The sequence below is a fragment of the Melospiza melodia genome, chromosome Z, assembly GCF_035770615.1.
Source record: "Melospiza melodia melodia isolate bMelMel2 chromosome Z, bMelMel2.pri, whole genome shotgun sequence".
NCBI classification, from domain to species: Eukaryota; Metazoa; Chordata; class Aves; order Passeriformes; family Passerellidae; genus Melospiza; species Melospiza melodia.
Genome location: NC_086226.1, coordinates 42,067,875 through 42,090,882, shown reverse-complemented (window position 1 = coordinate 42,090,882; position 23,008 = coordinate 42,067,875). Strand labels below are relative to the sequence as shown.

General features: G+C 38.6%; 1 protein-coding gene across 2 annotated transcripts in view; it reads right to left on the bottom strand.

The window, feature by feature from the left end:
• CERT1 (ceramide transporter 1) overlaps positions 1-22,848 on the bottom strand; it is a 76,287-nt gene extending 53,439 nt beyond the window's left edge. For both annotated transcript variants that reach the window (XM_063180956.1, XM_063180957.1), the window contains exons 1-3: positions 22,574-22,848; positions 19,128-19,262; positions 1,196-1,312 (exon numbers count right to left, since the gene is read on the bottom strand). In XM_063180956.1, the coding sequence (XP_063037026.1) occupies positions 1,196-1,312; positions 19,128-19,262; positions 22,574-22,669 (348 nt within the window). In that variant the 5' untranslated portion in view covers positions 22,670-22,848. The remainder of the gene's footprint in view (positions 1-1,195; positions 1,313-19,127; positions 19,263-22,573) is intronic.
• Between the last annotated feature and the right edge of the window lie 160 nt (positions 22,849-23,008).

Below are 23,008 nucleotides of genomic sequence, written 5' to 3'. Positions count from 1 at the left end.
CTACACTAAACCACACCTGAAGACCCCCAAACCTACCAGTTTTTGAAATGCCAGTTCTACAGGTGTGCAACCCAGTAACTTCTTCAGTGTATCCTCATAAGAAATTTCTCTCAGCTATTGCACTAGGAATAAATTGCAGTATTGGTGTCTAATGAACATGCCACTGTTAACTTCGTATTTTTTCATGAGACTACAGGAAAGAATCCTGGCTTTGCAATTTGATTTCTTACGCTTTAATATTACCTCTGTATCAAAATGAAGGAAAAATGCCAAGGGACTATTCGTCCCTACAAAGGGACAAATAATCCAATTGAGATGATTTTTTGTAGAGAACCATTATCAAAAGGGAGCACTTTGAACTTAAAGAACATGTTCTTTATTGGCTTATTGCAAGGAATTGCCAATAAAAGGTGAAATCTCTTAATTATACACATACCTATACAGACATTACTTCAAGAAGCTCAAGGTAAAAATTCATACCTACCTGGATATCTATTTCAATTTGTATTCCTTTTGTACTTGTGTAACCCAGATTTAAGAGGCTGCATTGGGCTAGGTATTGTAGTTTTATGCTACACCTTGGGATAGTGCCTATCTTGTACCTGATAACAAAATGGATGTTTTGTGTACCTTCTACCTGACCTAAAGGGCTTGAAGGTCAGGTATTTTTAAAATGAAATTAATTGAGTTCGTTGGAAGATATACAGAACAGATCAAGAAAGCTGAACCAAAATGTGGATGAAGAATACTGTCGTAAAAGACAAAGAGACATAAGTTAGTGATCGGATACAGTAAAAGTGGTCAAATGATGAAAAAGAGGAGCCCAAAACCAGAATGATAACCTAGAGAATTGACTCTAAGACTAACAAGAGAGATAAGAAGCAATACAATCATCAGGGAGAAGATGGACAAAACCTTGAAAAGATCACTCAAACATAATAAAAGCTCTTTCTGTTTCAAGCTAGAGAGCTCAAGAAAGGCTCACAGTTGTTAGCCCCCAGTAAAGTCTCATCTGTCAAGAAAAAGTCAATTCCTTTGAAACATATTTAACACAGAGCTTCAGTCTTCAGCTTTTACCTGTCATAAATACCATGAGCCTTTTAATGATATACAGGGAAGTTAAACTCTCTGCAAGCACTATGCTTGATCTAATGAGGGAATGAGAAGGGAAATTAGAAAACAGAAAATTACATACCTTATGTTGTTCTATTGCATCTACCCATTGTTGTCTGTGGTCTGGATCCTGAGCCCGGAGGTACCAAACACTATCATTCACGCTGATATCAAATCTGCATTCATCAAAGTCATGGGGCTGTGACAGAGGAGAGTGTAAGAGTAGCTAAAATTAGCAACATGATAAACATTACCTCACAGACTATTTTGACACTCAAACACTGATCAGAAAATTTGTCTATATTGTCTCAAATTCATCCTAGATTATAAATTCTGTATATACTTTCATAAGGAACGATGCTTGCTGGTCTTCTGAAATAGAAAAGCCTGTGTCATATATTCTTATTAAGTAAAATTTTCATAAATAAATTCCATACATAATACATTCCATATTTTCAAATACTTTGAAACAAATTGTTCAGCAAAGTATCCACCATACTAGAAAATATTCCTACATATCCATTTTAATTTCAAAACATGACAAGAGCTCCATAACACTAGTGCTACCAGTATTAATTTTAGATGAAACACATACATCATAGCAAAAAAATACCAGGATAGAACCATAAAAGCAGACTATATCTAAATGACAAGTCAGAAGTGGAACTTACAAACGGTGACATGTTTTGCCTCAACTATTTTCACCATGAATATTTCACAAATAATTGGAAGCCACATGCAATCTTTTCACACATCTCCACTCAACTGTATATAACTTTCAGTTCACATGCCTTAAATACTAGTAAACTTTCACTAATGCAACAGTGAAGCTGTTAAGGGAAATACAGGGAAAGAAAACAATGATCTAATCTGCCCTGTACCCTGACATGGCCAATTCAAAGTTACTCCTTAGAAAACATACAACCGAGTCAAATATTCCCCACATCCTTCACATTTGAAAGCCATTTCTAAAGACATGCAATGCAGGTGTAGCTGAACACCTTTTTGAAATTGAATCCAAAGAAAATATATACATGAAAATAACTGCAGGAAGCCAACAGGCTCCAGGATAAAGGCTTGTGACAAAGTCTGAAGGACCACAAACATTGGTACTAGATGCGGAAGAAAAGTGTTAGAAATATCCTCTACAACACACTGCCAATACATTCATCTTGCAAACAAAAAAACTGTTAATCACTGACTAAACACTCCACAAAAGAAAACCTAGAAGTAAGTCTAATTTGTTGTCATGCACACCATTCCAGTGTTAGTGAGAATTTTTTTCCAAAGAATTTGGAAACCAGAAGCTAATTACACATAAACAAACAAACACCATTCTCTTTTTCTGTTTTTAATATACTAAGGAATAAGAAAAGTATAACAGAATACAAACTACAAATGAAAAAAATGAACTAGAAAGAGTTTAACAAAAGTACATAAAAAACCAAAGTGTAAGCTTAAAACTTCATATACTTTGTCAGGCACTTTAGTGTTCAATGTTAAAGAAATTTAAACTTCCCATAGGAAAAACTTCTAGTAACCATAAGATTTGAAAATCAAGTCAAACAACTATAGCTACTAATTACCTAATACCTGACCATCTCAAGTTAATTAAATTCAACCAACTTTCAAAATTGGTTCTACACACTCCTTTGCCTTCACTAACGAGACAAAAGGGAGTAAAAAGGGACAAAAAAGGTTGTTTGACCCTGGCAGGATGCCAGGTGCCCACCCAAGTCTTAGTCACTACCCTCCTCAGCCACTTAGGGAAGGAGAATATGATGAAAGAGTCATGAATTGAGATAAGGACATGGAGATCACCCACCAATTACTGCCACAGGCAAAACAGCATTGACTCAGGGAAAATAGCTTAATTTATTACCAGTGAAATCAGAGTAAGATAACAAAAAATTTAAAGGAACACCATTCCTCCTTACCAGGCTCAACTTCACTACCTATTTTTCTCTACTTCATCCCTCCAAGTACTGCAGGGCAACAAGGAATGGGAGTTGCAGTTAGTTCAAACACTTTCTGTCACTCCTTCCTCATCCTGTTTTTCCTTGTTCAGCATAAGAACTTTCTCATGGGTCAGAGACCTCTGTGATCTTCTCCAACATAAGTCCTTCCCAGGGGCTGCAGCTCTTCCTTAACTGCTCTAGTGTGGTCCTTTCCACAGGGCACAGTCCTTCAGACACAGCCTGCTCCAGCATGGGTCTCCCAGGGGACCACAAGTCCTGCTAGCAAACTGCTACAACATGGGTTCCTCTCTCCATGGGGCCACAGGTCCTGCTAGAAGGCTCCGGCATGGGATTCCCACACCCATGCTCATGGTTGCAGGGAGACAATCTACTTTACCATGGTCTCCCCTACAGGCTGCAGGGGAATCCATGCTCTAGCACCTGATCATGTGTTCCCCCTCCTTCCTCACAGATGTCTGTGTCTGCAGAGCTGTCGCTCTCAAATATTCTCAGCCCTCTCTCCCAATCCATGCTGCACAGCAGTTTTTACACTTTCTTAGTATGTTATCACAGAGGCAATATACCATCATCTCTGATGAACTCAGTTTTGTCAGGTCCTTCTTGGACCCACACAGAGCTGGGTCTGTGAGATATGGAGGCAACTTCTGCATCTGCACACATCAGCTGCATCTGTAGCCCCCCACCACCAAAACTTGCCATACAGACCCAACACAGGAAAAAACAAGTCTTCTAGTCTAGATCCCTCTTCTTCAAGCTCAATTTTCTATTACTATTATTATTATATATGTAAAAGAATTTTATCTGCTTTAGAACAGCCAACTTGCCAAAGCAAACTGTCATGCTTATATGTCTGTTCTCAGCTACTCCTCTGACAGGCCCTCATTTAGTCACATCATGATCTATAACATCCAGAAATACTCCAAAAAATCACCCAAACCGAAAGTCTAGAAAGATTAGCTATCAAGGTTTTTCCTGACATAATAGCATTCCACAGCTTGATCTCTCATTCTTGAAGTCTCTTGGATAGAGTTACAAGCAATTGCATTATATGTGATTAGAAAGACTTACCAAAATTCATTTTAAAAACCTGCAGCACTACTGTTTCCACACTTCCATATGGTGCACTTACTTCAGTTCACCATCGTCCTTGCTTTCCCCTGAATCTCATATCTAACCTAAACATCCTGTAATGCAACTTAAGACTATTACCTCTCCTTTCCAAAGACAAGTTTCTGTAATCCCTTTCTTTCCAATAGAGCTTCTAATATATTTGAAAATTCATGCCTTGTTGCTAAGACACGGAAAGATGTTTTCTCTGAGGTCTAGAGAATACTTCAAACACTTTTCTCCAGCATTTACTGCATAAACACTTATACATTACATGTAGTTAAGAGACTAAGTCATCTATATATATATATATATACACATGTGTGTGCATGTCTGTATACCATAAATATACACACACACATACATATAACTGACCAGCCAGTCAGAGGAGGGGATTGTCCCACTCTGCTCCGCACTGAGGCGCCCTCACCTTGAGCACTGCATACAGGCTCAGGTATGGAAATATAAGACAAAGCTACTAGAGAGCATCCAAAGGAGGGTCACAAAGATGGTGAAGGGTCTGCAGGGGAAGCCTTATGAAAGGCCGAGGTCACTTGGCCATTTCAGCTTGGAGGAGACTGAGGGGAGAATTCATTGTGGGTCTTCAACATCCTTACAAGAAGCAGTTGTGCAGGCACTGATCTCTTCACTAATGACCAGCAACAGGACTTGAGGAGGTGGCATGAAGCTGAGTCAGAGGAGATTTATTTTGGAAACAGAGAGTAAGTTTTTCACGCAGAGAGTCGTTGAGCACTGGAAGAGGCTCCCCAGGGAAGTGATCACAACACCACACCTGACAGAGTTCAAGAAGTGTTTGGACAATGCCCTTGGGCACATGGCAGGACTCTTGAAGCTCTCCTGCACAGGAGCAACAGTTGGACTCAGTGATCCTGGTGCATCCCTTCCAACTTAGCATATTCTGTGATTCTGTCAATCAGGTTTAGGGTTATACTCAGCTCACCATGCAGTCCCATGTTATAAGCAAGTACAGCTGATCAGATGATCCTGTTAGATTAAGTTGCTTAAAGAAAAGAAGTAACCACTAACAAGGTTAAATATGCTTCAAAAGGAAATTAGGCAGGTGAAAGATGATTTACTGTTTACCTACTTTAGTTGTATGCATCATTTGCCTATTTTCCATATTTTTGGCAACTGAAATAATTGTTTATCATCCTTCTCCTCTGATTTTTGGCTTTTTTTTGGAAAACATACATCATTGGAAGAACCCTGAATTAACTGAACACAAAAGACAAATAAATCACCTGAATCATGTGATGTGTTCTTAATACAGAACAAATCAGGTTGCTGTTGATTAACCCTGTTCTCCACCATGGAGTACGGAGTTCACATTCCATTGTCACTGATAACTTGGCAGCCTTCTGTATGTTACTCTACAGTTACATACTCTGTAACAGGTGCTGCCTATTACATACATTCTCCTCCCCCCGCCCCTCCCCACCCCCAAGCTACAGACAAACTTCCTTGGTTTACCTCTGGCTATAACTACTTTTATTGTTTTCTATAGCTTCATCTAGCAAAGATCACAAAGTGCTATTCACAACTTCTCAGGTCAGTCCTTTACTCTTCTAACATTCTCATAAGACTAGTTTGATTCCTTTACTCTTCCTGGAAGTTTTTCCATTTCTCTTTACTTTTTTTCCTGTACTTTAGTTTTCCTGTAGACCACAAGGCATTTCATTTAGATCTCATTTCTTTCTGAGGTTCACTGTTTCTAGCCTAGTGTTGCTTTTCCCTTTCTTACACTCAGAAGCTGTTTTAAAATGGTACAGTTCTCAGCCGCTGACATAATGACCTTGGAGGATAAATAGGGATTTTCATCTGTAACAAGCTAAGGACATGTACTGAGGCCAGGATATGTCCTAATGACCTTTCACAACAAAGATAAGGCAAGAAAGAGGAATGTTATGCAGGGAACAGGAAGCAAGTAGGAGTTCACAATCTATCCTCAGGATTTAAACCACTTTGGAGAACTTCAGTTGCTTTTTCCCAACCTGCAGCAGTCTCAAGCAACATACATAAATTGAGAGAGCACTGGGGAATAAAAGCCAGATCAAGACACTTTGAATGGGGGCACCTGAAAACACTTACAGCATTTTCAAAGCTGAGTTTTAAGCACAGGTTTAAGTGTCTGTGGCAGAGGTCATCTCTGCGTATGCCAAGGGCACCTTCGAGAGCCCACATTAAAAAATAAACAAAACCAACAAAAAGCCACCACAGCTAAATCATAATTCCATTTAAGAACATGCTGAAAGAAATAGGCCTCCAGTATCCTCAAACACCCTTTCTGTAGGATTCCTAAGCTTTTTTCCAAGGCACCTGCAGAGAACAAAGGCACTCCTGCAGAAACAAAGGCAATTCCAAGTATTCAAGCACTCTAGATCTTCCCAAAATCAATGGATACTAGCTCATAAATTCTGAACATTCTAAGCAAGAGCAGTTTACATGAAAAAACACTGACTTGGCTACAGTTACTGAGGAAGTCAGTAGCCAGCTCGGGTCTCATGAGTCATAGCTGATTTCATTGCCACAAAATCCTTCCTGCTATACAGCTGTCAAGCCTGAGGTATTCATAAAACAAGCCTCAGAGCAGTATCGCCTTGAAAAATACTGGTTCAGTTGTTTAAGGCAAATCACACAGGAAAGATTAAGTGTTTTTATATACTTTATAACCTTCAAGAGTACTCCATGTCAGAAAAGAAACACAAAACCCAACCTTGAATGAAAAAACTTTTGCTTGATCTCTCTCATTACTCCAAGTAGTGTTAACGGCATTTTGTCCTTTCCTTAGCAAGGAAAGCCAGGGTGGTTCATAGCAGATACAACTCAAGTCTACATATTACTATTATTAAAGTGTGCTTCTGCCACTATGTTCAATGCAGAACTAGAACTTGCCTAAACTGAGATTATTTTAAAATTTTGAATGTTTTTTCTTATTAAGAAAATCCCAAGCTGGCAACTGGGTCACAAGACAAACAAAAAGAGGCCTACAGAAAATGAAAACTACAATTCCTTAGATCTCAGACATAAATGTCACTAGCATAGTTAGGATTTTATCAGACCAGTCAAAACATTGTCATTAGTGCCTTATTAAATACTAAATAGCAGTATTTTTCAAGTTAGTGTATTTCTCTCCAGAGTCACTGAAAAGCTCATGGGTCAAGTTAAAGACATAGAGATCACTTACCTACTGTCAACATGGTCAAACAGATTTGATTTAGGGAAAACTGGCTTAAGTCATTGCAAAGCAGAGTTGGATGGTGAGAAACAAGAGAAGCACAGGACTGGGAATGAGGGCTATGGTCCAACACTTTAATTCTGCCACTCCTTCCTCATGCTTTCACATGCTCCAGCAAGGATTGTATCCATCATTGCAATTCTTCAGGCTAAACCTGTTATGGCATAGGCTATTTGGAGGCTGCAGCCTCTGTTAAGACATATGCAGCTACTGTTGGGTTCTAAATAGGTTGCAGTGTGGTTGTTTGGTCTGGTATGATTCTCTGCACAGGTTACCAAAAATGCCTGCACAACATGCTCCTCCACAGGCTGCGGGGGATCTCACACTGTGGCTGGAGCACCTCTTCCTGCCCAACCAGTTTTTCTCACACCTTTTCCTCACTCCTCTATTTCTTACACACTGCTGAGCAGCATTTTTGCCATTTAACTGTTTGCCTAGTGATGTAACACGGTGGTGGTGAGGCACAGCTGTGAGCACCCTGCACCCTGCACTGAAGCTGACCATGTTCTGCACAGGACAATCAGGGGTCTCCTCATGGAGGCTGCATGGCAGACCCCAACCCCACGACATACACTCAGTGCAATCATAAAAGCTCATCAACATCCTTCTGTCACTACAACTTATTTTTGAAGACACTTGGCTTTAGAACTACAAACATTTAAGTAATTAATTTTGCAAGGATTTTTTAAATATCAATATCTATTGTGGATTTAAGGAAAGCATTATACTTCATTACTTAGAATACATTTTATTAATAATGTAATGTCTTTTGGGACGTCAGTACAAGTTCTGATTTTCTGTATTTGCAATATTTGTGCCCTGCTGCCCCCAAGAAATGCCAAGTAGATCCACAAATCTGGCAAATTAAGGTCTACAAGAGTCACAACACAAAATTCCAGTTTCCCATTCTTTGTTCTAAAATCCAGTCAAAACCTAACAGAAACAATGACAATTGTAGTCTTGCCTTTCCTTGTCATTATTCTTAAGTAGTAAGAACCCACTTTTTAGTTACATTGACTGGTTGTATTTTTTTATATTTATTTGTGCTGTATTTTTTTTCACAACAGTACAAGAAAACCTTACTACAAACAAGCAAGTAAATAAGACAGTTCTGTGCCTATTGGAAGTGATAAACCTTTAGGGGCAAAATATAGGATATCTAACTTCTAGCTCATTAGCATATTAAAAAGAAAAATTTCGCATAATGACATATTTGCACATGTAGAAAAAAACCAAAGAAAACTGGCTTAAAACTATAAAAGCTATTTCATGTTTTTACATTATTTGCTACTACCCAAATATTCCACTTCAGATATTGAGTCAGGATATTTTCTTCTCAAAATGCCTTTGAACACTAAATTTTCTTTTAAGTAATGATCTTATCTTTTCAAAACTTAGCCAAAGTAGAGGCCAGTGAAAGCAGAAGCATGTAAGCAGAATTTAAAATTAGTCTGTTAGCACAGCATGCAAATTTAAAATTAGCTTGGTTTAATCCATTGCAAAGAAGCTCTCTCATGGGAGAGCTGTCCTTTTAAGTCTGGATCAAGTGTACATTGTATGTTACTTTAGCACTGAAACCACACAAAATTTGAAATTACAGATCTCAGGTGTAAACCTGGTTGATCGGTTTTTCTGCACACCTGCCAAATAGATTCAGATGCAGAAAGTGATAATACAAAAAAAATTTTCATAATTATTTGTGAGGAAATAATCTACCTTACAGGGTACTATCTTACTCTATATGATTTTTTAGATTATTATTTTATCAAATTATTTTTATTTTAATGAAGTGGAATTAGTAGGTAGTCATGCTGTGTTGGTTCATACGTAAACATACCCCTGACACTGCTATTCTCAAGTGACTACTGAAAAAACACGTAGCAAACTTAGAGTATAACAAATGTGTACTTGAAATGTCAGCTAAAAATTAGTCAAAGACATGGAATGGCACTGTTTTACTAGAAGAAAGAGGGCAAGGCTGAAATAGTTGTAAACCAGTGCGCGCTTGCAAATGTCACCTTAAGTGATTTACTAGTGACTACAGATACATGTAAAAGCTCCGTGGATTAGTAAATTGGTATTAACAGATTTAGAGACACACAGAGAGAAATCAGGATATAACTAATGGGTCTGTCCTGTTTAAACATAGTCTGAAGAATTTCAATCTTGGTCTAACTCATAAGACTTACTTTTAGAGCTAACTATCAGTTATGGAAATGGAAGCATACGTGTTACTGCTTTGGTGAGAACCAAGTCTAAGTGAATCCCCTGCAAACAAATTCATATGATATCTCTCTCAGGTTTCTAGTTGGAACAAAGTATTTGCATTACCTACCAACAACATGCATCAGCCACAGGGAAAAAAAAACCTATAGAAAAAATCCAGCTAGAATTGATTACAAATCACCATGTTAAACTTCTTAGGAAGCACATAATATGCAGCAAGAAATTAGAGGTATTAATCAGGAAGAAAGCCAAGCAATTTTGTATCAACTTTAGAGAATGCAGAAAATGCTGTCTGAGCCACTTTTTTTAAAGTTTAATTTTATTAGAAAGTCAACCATAGGAATTACACTCACACTGCTGCACTCCTAAGGTAAGTATTTATATATTAATTTAGTTGTACCTCTCACAGTATACTGCAGTGTGGCACAGGAGACCCAGCACTCTCACATACACCAGCGTCAAGAGAACAATATGGATTTCACAAGTAAACCATGAGTGAATATCCAGAGAAGGTACTCCACCTTAACAGAAAAGCCATGCTTCACTGCACTGTATTGAGCTGACAGTGTAGAACATTCTGGACCTAAATTCATGGTGATGGGAATGGAAATTCCTGTTCTAGGAATTTCAGTGGCATTCCAGCTAGAATAAAGGCCTGATGTACCTGCTGAAGCACCACACTAAGACTTAAGATTAGCTTGGTTTGAATCCAAACATAAGCAACTTAACACAGTGCAACTGTATAAGCATTTCTATAAATGCAGTATGAACATTATTAGCAACAGGACTTATGCTAACTGTGCAATTCCCAGCCCTGAGCTGATCTCATTAACTTGCTATGAAAACTGGCTCTATCAACTAGACCTTGGAACCAGGTGTCTCTAGCTATGATACAAAACTTAAGCATGAGATATCAAAAACCTTGAAACTAGAGACACAGATGAAAAGCCAGAGCCCCAGAACCATAAACAATTCCTTAATGGTCAAATACCAGTCAGTGAAAACATGCAACCTCCACAGCTGGGAAGGCTGGTTTTGCTCTTGGTAGCAGTGGCTACTTAAAAGAAAAAAATCAAACACCTGAGAAACAGGGCAAGGAAGCTACAAGGCTACAGCCTGGGAAAGGACCACCTCTCCAGCATCACAGTGCCCCAGTCATATATTAAAAGATACTTACAAAGGATCCTAATTTGGGTCTGCGTGTGTGTTTTGGCAAAAGATGTATGCTACAGTTCTATACCTGTCATCCAACCTTCCCCATCCCTCACTGAAGAGTTCTCCAATTAAGTTACCTTCACCTCAGCAACTAGGACCATCAAGAACAAAGCTGTCAGGCTAGAAATATGGTAGCGGCTAGACGGTACTGCATAGTTAAAGATAAGTTAGGATGTCAGATATTAGGGACTGCTTTGAATACAAAATAATAATGGTTACTGTGTAATAACTTACAGCAATAATTAAAAATATGTAAGAACTAATTAAAAAGACAAGGCATGTTGCGAATGAATGTCAGTCTAAAAGCTTTCATTCTAAAGTTCAAAATTGAACTGAATTGTCAGTCTAAACTCTGCCATCACAGCTACCTCTAATTCTTTAATATATATTTGCATGCATATACATATAGATGTATATATGCACACATAATTAGTTTTGAAAAAGCTGTAAAAGAGAACTTAAGAAAGAGCAACACTAATCCTCAAAAGACAGCAACTTAAAAAGCTTTAGGAATATATTAGACACCAGTTACAGTACTACCTCAGTTAAGTACATGGAGACCTGGGGTATTAAATTCTGTTCCAACTAGTCCTCCTAACTAAGGAATGATAGGCTTCTGTTGAGAGGATAAACACATCAAACAGATTTAAAAAGTGGTGAAATTGGCTGCACTGATTTCACCCTAACTAGAATTCAACATGAACATGGGAAAACAGCAACTAAAGTACATGCCTAAAGGAGGAGGCAAGAAGATTAACTGGGAGAAGAAGATCACAACACTCAAGCAGTCATCTCTAACAAACTATTTTCAATGTATGAACAGAAAACACAGTTAATCTTCAGGAAGCATCTAAAAAAGAGATGGCCAGCTGTGGCTGCATATTAGCAGACAGAAAATATTTTAACTTTTTGACTTTGTATTCTGTGAATGCATATCCAAAAGTAAGGTCTAATATTGTAAAAAACCTCAACAGAGCTGTTGAAAACATCATTAACAGCCATCACAAGACACAACAGATAATAAACAGCTAGCTGCCTAGGAGGACTGTTGAGCAACAGTACAACCCTGGAGGGGGTGACATACGAACCAAACATATTCCTGAAGAAGAAATCAACTATAAATCAACCTTACAAAAATGCATAGAAATTCAGATTGAGCAAGAATAAGGATTGCAATTAGCACAGAAAAATTTGCTGAGCTATAAAATCATAGCTTTAATACCTAAAACACTGAATTTATTCAAGACTTGGTATACATCTGCAAGAATACTCCACAGCATGAAACTGCTCCAATATACTGATCCACAGGCAAGTATTACAACCCTGAAGTGCATGTCAAATAATGAACAGTGTTAGAATTTAATTATCTTAATTTAAAAAGTCATGTTGTGGAACTGTACTCTCTCTGATAATAAAACGACAAATACTGCTGGATTACAGCCTTAGTTTCAAGAGTGTGGTAACACATGATTACATTCAAATACTAAAAACTAATTCTTCAGCAATATTAAGCGTAAGATATCTGTTAATGTACATCGTATTTTTTTTTACATCTTAATCATTTTAGAACCTGCATCATAGTACAAAGAACAGGCTCACTGAGCTGATCTGGATGTGTATTTTTCCATTTCTGACCTAATTTCTTCAATACACACTACAGAAGAACTTATCCATTTCTCCACCATGCCAAACAATTCTTTTTTGCTTGACCAGGATATCAGCCCTTCACAGAACTTCAATATATACACACATTTTCATTTCACATCTACCCATCAATGGCTGGTTCAGATAACTCAGAGGCATACACAAATTTGTACAAAGGATGTGAATACCAAAGCTAATTGTCCAGGAAAATCCTGTATTTCAAGGAACTTCCACATGCCACACCAGCAGCTGCCCAGTCTCATTATCTCCTAGGCATTTACTCCCTTTCCCTTCCTCCCTATCCTGTGGCTCTTTGGCATTTTCTTCTCCAGAACAAAATCACCTCAGGCCTTTCACATATGACTAAGTATTCCTAAATACATCTGCCTCTATTTAGAATGTCCATTTCCCATTTAGCCGAAATTTCCCACCAGTCTTGATTTAACTACTTGATTGAGACACACACCAAAGCCAAGCAGTACTAATTGCCACATGACCTAAATAAACCCTGACCTGGTTAGGACTTATAAGTCTTAGTTTACTCAGGTAATTTTTTTTTAGTAGCAACTAAGGCTGAGAAAATACTTTATCAAATTACAAAAAATCAATTATTCAATTAAATGCCCATCATGTCATGTTACACCAGACTGTTTTCCAGCCTCAGACAGTTGGAAACAATATTTATCCAAGCAATCAGCAATTACTACAAATTTACTGCTAGTGTTTCTGCCCAAGGCATGGTCTTATGGTTTAGCCTTTTAATAAAAACTTTCCAAAACTAACACCCATCAGTTCCCATTCTACTTAACCAGCAACAAGCTCAAGCAAACCTAAGAGTATATACCAACTGCAATTACAGCATTCTTTTACCATAAGCAGGTATCTTAGCAGGATAAAATTTTGACACAGTAGCTAGAAAAAAAGTAAATCCAAACTTTATTTCCTCTATACCACTTCTCTATAATATCATATCAACTGAGTCCAAAATACTGTTAGATTTCACATTGTATAAAGTGTAAAAGAAACACATCAATATATTGTTAATGTCAAGATGACTTTTTGAAAGTCTGCTTTGCAAGATATGATTCTTCATGCTACTAAGTACACTTCTCTAGCACTGACATCTCCTTCAACTAAAAAGACACATCTTTATTATAAAACTTAGAGTTTCGTAGGGTTTGACGTTTCTGTGAAAAAATTCATAGGAAAGTTCTGCATGTGTTTTAATTGATAAGCACATGAAGCAGTTTATGTTAACCGGTCAATCTATTTTTAAAAATGTCAATTTGTACTTTGTCTCACAAGTGCTGCATTATTAATGGTGGTCAGTATCATGTTATAAATAAAACAGAAATACTACTAGAGTGAGGAAAGGAGGCTGTTCAACTAACCGTATCTTTAAGAAGTGGAGTAAGATTTTTATTTTTAGTGGTTGATTACTGGATACAAACACGGCAGTCTCTCTTCAGACTACAAGGAAATGAGAAATTTAAAATTGAGATCTGCCAGTTTAGCTCTTTCATGTACGGTGTTCTTGTTCATTTTGTAAACTAAAAGTAACACATGTTTCCATCTGTCCTAATTTATTAAATGAATTTTTATGGAGTTCTTTACACAACAATTTACTACTACTTAGGAAGGAAAAAAATCTAAGAAAATTTACTAAGCTGTCCCTCAGACACTGACTTCCATTTTCTTACCTTCTTGCTTTTCCTGAGCTCCAGATATTCATAACAGATACTCAACCCCCACACCTTTTAGAAGTTCATTCTAAATCTAAATGGCTGGCTTGCAATTTTATATTAATATAAAATGTCATTACTGCCTTCATTAAGCAACTGCGCTTTCCAATTTCTGGGAAATAAAAAGCCCCAACAAACATGTTTATTCTCCGCTATGCAATCTGAATTTATCGCACAGTCCTAGTTCAGGCATTTCCATAGAGCTGTCTAATTGTCTCTTTACAACACAATAAAAAAACAAAGTACTCCAAAAACCCCAAACTACAAACCAGCACCAAGTTTCCATAAAGGTTTTGATAAGCATATATACCATTGCATATAACCAAAGCCAAGGAAAACCATTGCATCACAGTTACTGCATATGGTTTGAGCAACTAAAACCAAAAGATTTTTCTACATAAATAATATACACAGGTAAGAAGATAAGTATCAATCACTGGATTAAATCAACATGGCAAATATAGATTTTATCAGTAGAAAAGCTGAAGTTTTAAGCTGGAACATAAGCTTCTGGAACTCTTCCTGTGTAGCTAGTCACTTCTAGGGACAAAAACTACAAAGTTCACACACAGCTGACTTTAAGTACTCTTAAAATTTTACCAAGCATTACATTTCTCTAAACATTTTTTAATATCCTCCATACACATTCATGCAGAAGAGCTACTCTGACCAGGCAAAACCCCCTAGAATTAATCAGATAAACACTTTGTTATTAAGAATTCTATAAAGAGATTTGAGAATCTATTAATATAAATTCCTACCATGATTAAATCAATGTTGGCCTTCCTCTTAGATTGCCTGAAGTGGGGGCAGAGCATACCATTTTACTCTTGATTTATCATGCCGTGACTACATGAATTAGTGCAAGTCACTCTGTAAGAAGTGACACAGCAATGGCACTGTAAGAACAGACACAGCAATCAAAGCAAAGACAGCACAAGCTTATGAACCAGGTTGCCTGAAAGTTGGACTTCCAGATCTACAGGGCATTTTATTTTGTTCTTTTAACAACAGACCCAAACCTTCCTCTCCACAACCATGCCCCAAGGACCCACATTTACACAACTGGTTAGAATGAACATCCATTCTAACCTTGTATACAGAATTCCCCACTGGAAGGCTGACTTCAAGAATGAAGGAACTACAAAACTTTAAGATAAAGAAGGGTATTCTTAATAAAGACCAACTGGCACTGACTACCATCAACAGCACTAATTTAGTATGCACAGATTAATATAACAAAGCTTAAGTTTGTCCATATATGAACTTTCTATAATATGCATAATTTCACCTCATCCACTGACCATACAGCAGAACTTTCACCTTCAGTTTCAGCCTCCAGCCGGTTGTAAACCAATTAAACACCTTTGAGGTGTTTTGTCTTATGTGCATAAAAGCAAGTCACCTAGCATCATATACTGACTTTCATCATCCTTCCCCAAACTTAATTCATTTGGCTAGTTCTTTACTTGATGTAATCCAGTGAGTATACAATAAATAATCATCCTTTGTTCCTCTATTCCAGAGAAATCAGCTGTTTTCAGTCATAGTAATCTAACCAGATCCCGTATTTTTCATTCAATGACAGGTTACTGTCACATGGCCATACCTGTTCTGGATATATGACAATATAATTTTGCTCTTGAAGCACACAAAAAAGCTATGCTAATAAGCATTAATTTAACTAGTATTCTTTCATCAAATAAAGGGAAGAGATGACTGTCTTACAAAATATTCCCGTAAAACTATCTATCAATCCCTACCCAGTAAAATACAAATGATACAACAAAAGCAGAAGCAACTGTGGGGTTCTGCATACAATATTCATATCTCAATTAATACTACGGCTTATAACTAGACTCATATTCATTGCTGAAAGTACAGTAATACTGCTCAGTGACAGCAAACTTCCAAATTTATGCTTATATGTTAACAAAATGTGGTCATTTTATAGTAACAGTAGAGTTAACTATGCACAAAAAATCATTACATTCCTCATCGTATTCAAACATGCATACCTAAACCAAGTGCCTAAAAGAAAGCTTCATGAAAATCCAGCTACCCTTTCCTACAAGAGAACATTACAGTTATCAACATCATCTAATACTACAGAAAACTTAACTGAAATACAACAGGTTAAGACAGAAGTAGTTAATGTGTCTGACTCTGGATCAGCAAGATCAAGAGAAACTGAACTTACAGTATAGTGAAAGATTGTTGAAAAATATTAAAGATTAAGATATCAACTACATCAAATCAGTGCAAATGAATTAAGCCAATAAGAAATCTGACATCCCCTCATTACCAATTACTAATCATTCAGTAAATTGTAAGTTCCACTGAGAGCAAAGGTAGCTTCCACACATTATCATTTCAACACTTATTTTATCAGCTATTGGTATTTTCCTATGCATTTAAATACATACTGGAAAGTTATAGTTACTGAAGACATTATAAGAATACAGAAGTAAAGATTAACCATGTGCCTCAGGAAGAATGCCTTTAACATTTATCTTTGAGCATAATCAGTTTTTGATTGGAAACTTAAGTTTTAACATGAGTACAAAATACAATATTCAATTTGCTACTGAACAACTATCAATGGTACAGAAGCATCAATGCTAAAACTCTGGCATTCAAGTACACCCTCTGAAAAACAAAGAATAATTACAAGACAGTTTCAGAAGTATATTTCTATATACTAGAGACATGAAATGATCCAATGGTATTCCTCAACTTCTAAACAATAACTTTAATTGCAGCTAGATATAACTAACTGGAACTTACTAGCTTTCAGGAATACCATCTACCAACTGAACTGTCAAATACCATTCACAAAGCACAAGCCTGAACAAAAATGGAACTAAAATACACGATTAACCTTTAGAACTGTGGATGCTTTTAATTCTTTCTCCACGTATTCAAGAAGTTAAAGAACTTAAAAACAGATGCATCAATTCAACTCCAAGTTACCAGATCTAACAAGTGCCAGAGAGAAAAAGAAAAAAAGTTACCCGTAAGAAGTTCCACTGTTACATACATCCTAGTCTGAAGACATGCTTGCCAGCTTGCTTCCCTTTCGTAAACTGCCATGTATCAAAACATTCCAGCAGAAATGGTGGTATCCCTCTAAGCCCTCACTCCACCACCACAGCTGGAGATGTGCTGTACAGCATGCCTGCAGATGCCCTTTGGCTACATCCTTGCCAACATCTTCCTCTCCCTGCCTAGTTTGGCATGCTAAGCTCTTGCCTCTTAATAGATTTTTTGAAGTTCTGATCATAGGCTCAACAGACTGCCATAAATACACCTCAGTGAGAACCCATCCTGACAAAGTTCTAGAAGCACAAACAGTTCAAAAAAATAAAACACGTTAGATGAACTGTTTAAGTTTTTAGATGACTACAATACTTGCCAGATATCTAAATGTAAAAACCTCCTTTTCTTCACATGCTTTTCTCCAAAATATATTTGGTTGATGTAATCAATTCAGTCTTCTTTTTTTTAAACCAAAAGGTGTTAAATAAAAATCTCTTTGTAAGCTGATTACCAGTAAGGAAGAATACTTCTTGTTCATCATCCTTAATTCAACTTGAAAAAATTCCACATTTTTGGTGGAATAAGAACATACATGCTAAGATTTAACACTGCTACTTTAGTTATTTGTGTGCTATGTGGAAGTCGGGCTGTTTTTACTCTAAATCACATAACTGGACAGACTATTTAACGGTATTGCAGAAAGATTACAGCATGCTTTTTGATAACTATTAGTCATAATGTTATTATGTACTGTATTGTAATGCTAAAAGCCAAAAAATAGATTTTTTTTTCTTTATCTTTTACGGCAAATAATTATTTTTGATTTTTCATGGAGTCATAAATGTTGGGAAAAAACTCCAATGTCATCAAGTCCAACCATCAACCCAGCACCACCACATTCACCACGCCATCAAGTCCTATATCCTCACCTTTTTTGACACTTGTAGGGATGGTAACTCCACTGCTACCCTGGGCATCCTGTTTCAATGTTTTACAGCCCCTTCTGTAAAGCAGTTTTACTGTGCAATCTAAACCTCCCCTGAGACAACCTGAGGGCATTTACTCTCATCCATCCACTTTCTACCTGGAAGAAGAGACTGAAATACAACTTGCTAAAACCTGCTTTCAGATAGTTTAAGAGGACATAAGGTCCCCCCCCCCAGCCTCCTCTTCTCCAGCCTAAGAACCCCAGCCCCCTCAGCCACTCCTCATAACACTTATGCTCATTTATACAGAGGTTCTTTACTCTTACTAGTCTAATGCTCATTTATACAGAGGTTCTTTACTCTTACTAGTCTATTCCAAACCTTCTTTTAGCATTTGACAAAAACAGCAACACATTAACTTGTTCAGAGAAAGAAGAACAGAGAAGAACATTTGTTCACAGAAACGAACATTTTCTTTTGGAAATCTACAGAGTTGTGTTCAGAAAGTCAAGAACCACATTCAAAGAACCACTACCCTCTTTCTAGAGCAAAGACTGTGAAGGATGATACCTCCTCTGGGAAGCTGGTTGGGGGTCTTAAATTGACCATGTAAAAAACTTTGCACACTTCAGAGCCAGACAGTCTATCCACCCACAAAACCCTCTAGTGTAAGAAGTGAAAAGTTGCTTGCTGAAGCCACAAATTAAAAGAGTTTGTTTTAGCATTAGGAATTCCTTGTCCTGCTCCACAGTGTTCCACTGATGCCACTGTCATAAGCAGATGACCTTAAAGAATTTGCCATACCCATGTTTGCTTTCACCAGACACAAATATTTAGCACCTCAAAACAGGAATGATGGCAATAATAAAATTGTACTTACTGTAATCTCAGCCTTGCTCAGACAGATAGAGCCTCTGCAGCCATACTCTGTTTCATCTTCAGACTTGTAATAACTGAGAGTGTTGCTTTTCAGAACTACCCATCGATCCTGCCACCCATGAATATAGTTGGTCCACTGTAAAAAATTTTCCAGAGATCAGCCGACAATAAGACGACAATAAAAGAACAATGGATGTTTTCTAGGCTTTTGAGTACCTGAAGGAACAGGTAGCTTATTTTTACAAGCTCTTTTTAAATGAGAAACTTTTTTCTCCTCAGAGCTCCTAGAATAATTTTACAAACTCCCAAAACAACCAAAAACCATTTGTTTTGAAGGGTCAATAAGACAAGAGATGTCTGGACTCCAACTGCACTGCCACGGCCAGTCACAATAAAGGAAATAAACTTGCTGGCAGGGGAGGGGAGAAAAAAACCATTAATGACTAAGGTGAGTTTAGGCACCTGATTTAAAATCTGGAGCTAGGCCAAAAGACAAGTGGAACACGGAATAATTTCTTTTATATAAAATATGATATAAAGTTATCTTCATATAAATACAAACATGCCATTATCCCACAGCACTGTAAATAACTACTGTAATACCTAGGGGACTCAGTGCTTTATTAATTTAATATTGCCCATAGATACTGCTTTAGGCTTTCATTCTAACTACTTTCACTAAGAGGATACTTGGTTATAGCAGACATCCAATCATATTCAGATTTTTTCTAGGGACTCCACATTCACATACTGAATAAAATCAATATTCTGGGAACAAATTCTGGATTAATTCTAGAGACATCTAGTAAAAAGTGACTGAAAGTTCTGATTACTATTCTTACATTTGCAACACTTCTTCTGACTACACTTTGTAGAATCATATGAACTTCATAGAATCATCTGACACTAATAGAAAATCAGGACTAACCAATAATTCTGACAATACACTGATACTTATTAATCCATCATGGTGCAAATGTCATACATTTGATAAAAATAGAAACAAAAGCATTGGAATCAATCTTATCATACAAGCATTTCTTTGATTTTGACAAGTGTTCTTTCATGAAAAACTCTGGTTAACATTTAAGTCTATCCATCATTCATTATTTTGTAATCTAAAAAATGAGAGGGAAAAGTCAACTAAGAGTCTCATTGCCACTTCATACTACATACATTAGTTAATACATACTCCATAATTACATGTTAACTTCAGTAATAAGATGATGAGGTCTAAAGAAAACAATTGCAGCTAAGAAATTCTTAACAATTTTCAAATGTAAGCAAGATCTTGATTTGCTCTTAAAATATAAAGCCCTTTTTCATCTCTTAATACATCTAACTGCTAATGCAGCATTACTTAAAGAAAGCCTCAAGTGTGCTTGGTGCATGAAGTGGTAGCACAAGCAGTCAGAGTTGTATTATTTCCTGCCTTCCTCTTTTCCTATCTCTCATGTTCCCAACTCCTCCCAAGATCTACAAGGCAGAGTCCGAAGTTATCTTGGGGAAAAGAAACCCAAAGAAAACGACCTTTTGTTCTCTGAAAAGTTAACAGAGACATAGCAGTGAATCTTGCAATCTGCTGTTGCAATCTTGCATTGCTGTTGCAATCCACATGTGCCATCCTTTAAGTATATTTGGGTAGGCACGAGGTTTTGACAGGGAAAAGACCAGTGTTTTTCCAAGCATCTAGATTCTCATGCTTCCTGAAAGCCTCTTCCACTGAAGTTCTTTCTTTGTATCCACCTTAAAATCATTAGCAGGAAATACAATGGAAAAAAAGAGTTGCAAAACATTTCAAAAGACCAGCAGGACACACTCCTAACAAGTTTCTCTTACCAAATTCCTCCATTACCTTCACAGTTTCTCTTTACTGAAGGCAAGAACTACTGAAACTACTATTCACACAGTGAACCATAGCCCACTTCTATGATCTTAGAATTTAATTATACACAGTAAGATATTAAAAATAGGTATTTCCTTAGTAGAAAGTTCAGTATGCTACCATTCCATTTAAATTAGTTTACCTTAATAATTACTGAGGTATCAACTAACAAAAGGTAACCTTACCCCTCAATCATATTCATTGAGACAGGTTTCGTCATACTTGACTATTCAGATTAAATTCCGGGTTCTCATGGGAAAGATACTCTCTGCTACACTCAGCATAATCATCCAGAAAAGTAAAAAGTTTGCACATACCTCGGCTAGAATGTCTGAAGGTATGGCTTCACCTGCTACGCCACTAAGAAAAGCACCTGGACTTTGTATTTAATTTGCTAACATAAAAATTAATTACATCCCATAAATTACTTCCCTTCTAACGATGGAAGCATCTTACCCAAGGAAAACTTTGCTGTGAAAAAAAAGCAAACAAAACAGCAAAAGTACACGAAACAAAAATCTCTTATTGTAACTAACTCTATCTCGCATCCATCTCATCCCCTCCTTTCACCATCCACTATTAGGTAAGATCTTACAAACGGGAGCAGAGATCCTTCTCTTCTACTAACCAGTCCTCTTATCTCTGGGGTTAGAAACATATCCAGCCTGGAAGGAGTTCACAAAGTCCCTCACAACAGTGTGAACTCAGTTATGGCTGTTTTCTACGCATTCAGGGCAGTGTAAGATCTCTGTACCCCGCGCCTCCTACCTTGGCTTGTGCCTAGCCTTATTGCGTAGGACAAGAAAAAAAATTCAAAACATAGTGCTTTAATCTTAGAATTTTCAGCGTTATTCTGAATATACTTTCTGTAATAAAAAAATAAAATATCCGCATGAAACTAAGTAATACAATATTCTAAAGTACTTCTGAAAATAAAATTTTCCAGTATAAACCAGCACATGCTCGGAAGCCACCTTATTTCCAGCGATAAAAGAGAAAATAACTACGGTTATTTTTAAAAGGGGAAATAAGCCGTATAGCCATTTTCCTTTTCCTCTCCTCCCCTTATCTCTTGTCGCAGGAGTATTTCAATGCCCTGTTTTGATACTTGCACTCAAAGCCGTGCCTGCTCCCGAGGAAACACGACTGGCTGCGGGCACCTCCGGGAGCTCCCGGGTATCCGCGACACTCAGGCCCGGCGCCGCTCCGGCCGGAGCCCGAGGCGCGGGGGAGACGCCCTCCCTGCGCGGCTGCCGGAGCCCCGCGCCGTGCGGCCGGCGGGCTCGGGGGGCGGCGGGGACCGCGACTCTGCTCGAAGAAAGGCTCCCCCGGGCCGCAGGGGGCGGCGGGGCTGAGGGAGGGGGCGCCCGGCGCCACCGCGGCTCTGCCTGGCAGCAGCTCCGCCGTCAGGTGGCGGTGCCCCGGCCGTGCCAGCGCCGCCCGCGGAGCCGTCCGGCCCCCCCGCCACCGGGCCCCTCGGCCCGAGCCCCTGGGGCGGTCGGCCTGACAGCGAGGAAGACGGGGGGGCGGCAAGGCGCAGGAACGAGGTAGAGGCGGCTTACCTTGCTGAGCACCCCGCAGAGCTCAACAGGCAGTCCGAGCTCGGTCTCGGGGTCCTCCTCGGAGCCGGAGGAATTCCAGCTCTGGTTGTCCGACATGGAGACCGGAGCCGCAGCCACCGCCGAGCTGGGAAAGAGCCGGAGCGGCCCCCGCCCACAGTAGCCTCCTTCTGCCGAAGGGACCGGAGCGCCGGGCTCTACTCGAGCGAGTGCCGCCACCGAGCGCCGCCCGTCCCTGCCAGCGACCGGCCGGCAACCAGGCTCGCAGCCCCGGGATCCCCTCGCCGCGGCCCCTCAGACCCCGCCCGCGGCCAGAGCCACAACACCGGGACAGCGAGGGGAGGAGGGGCGAGCGCGCGTCCGCCTGCTGGGCACCCGCTCAGCGCGCTCCCGTCGCCGCCATCTTAAGTGAGGCGGGCACTCATCGACAAGCACTCC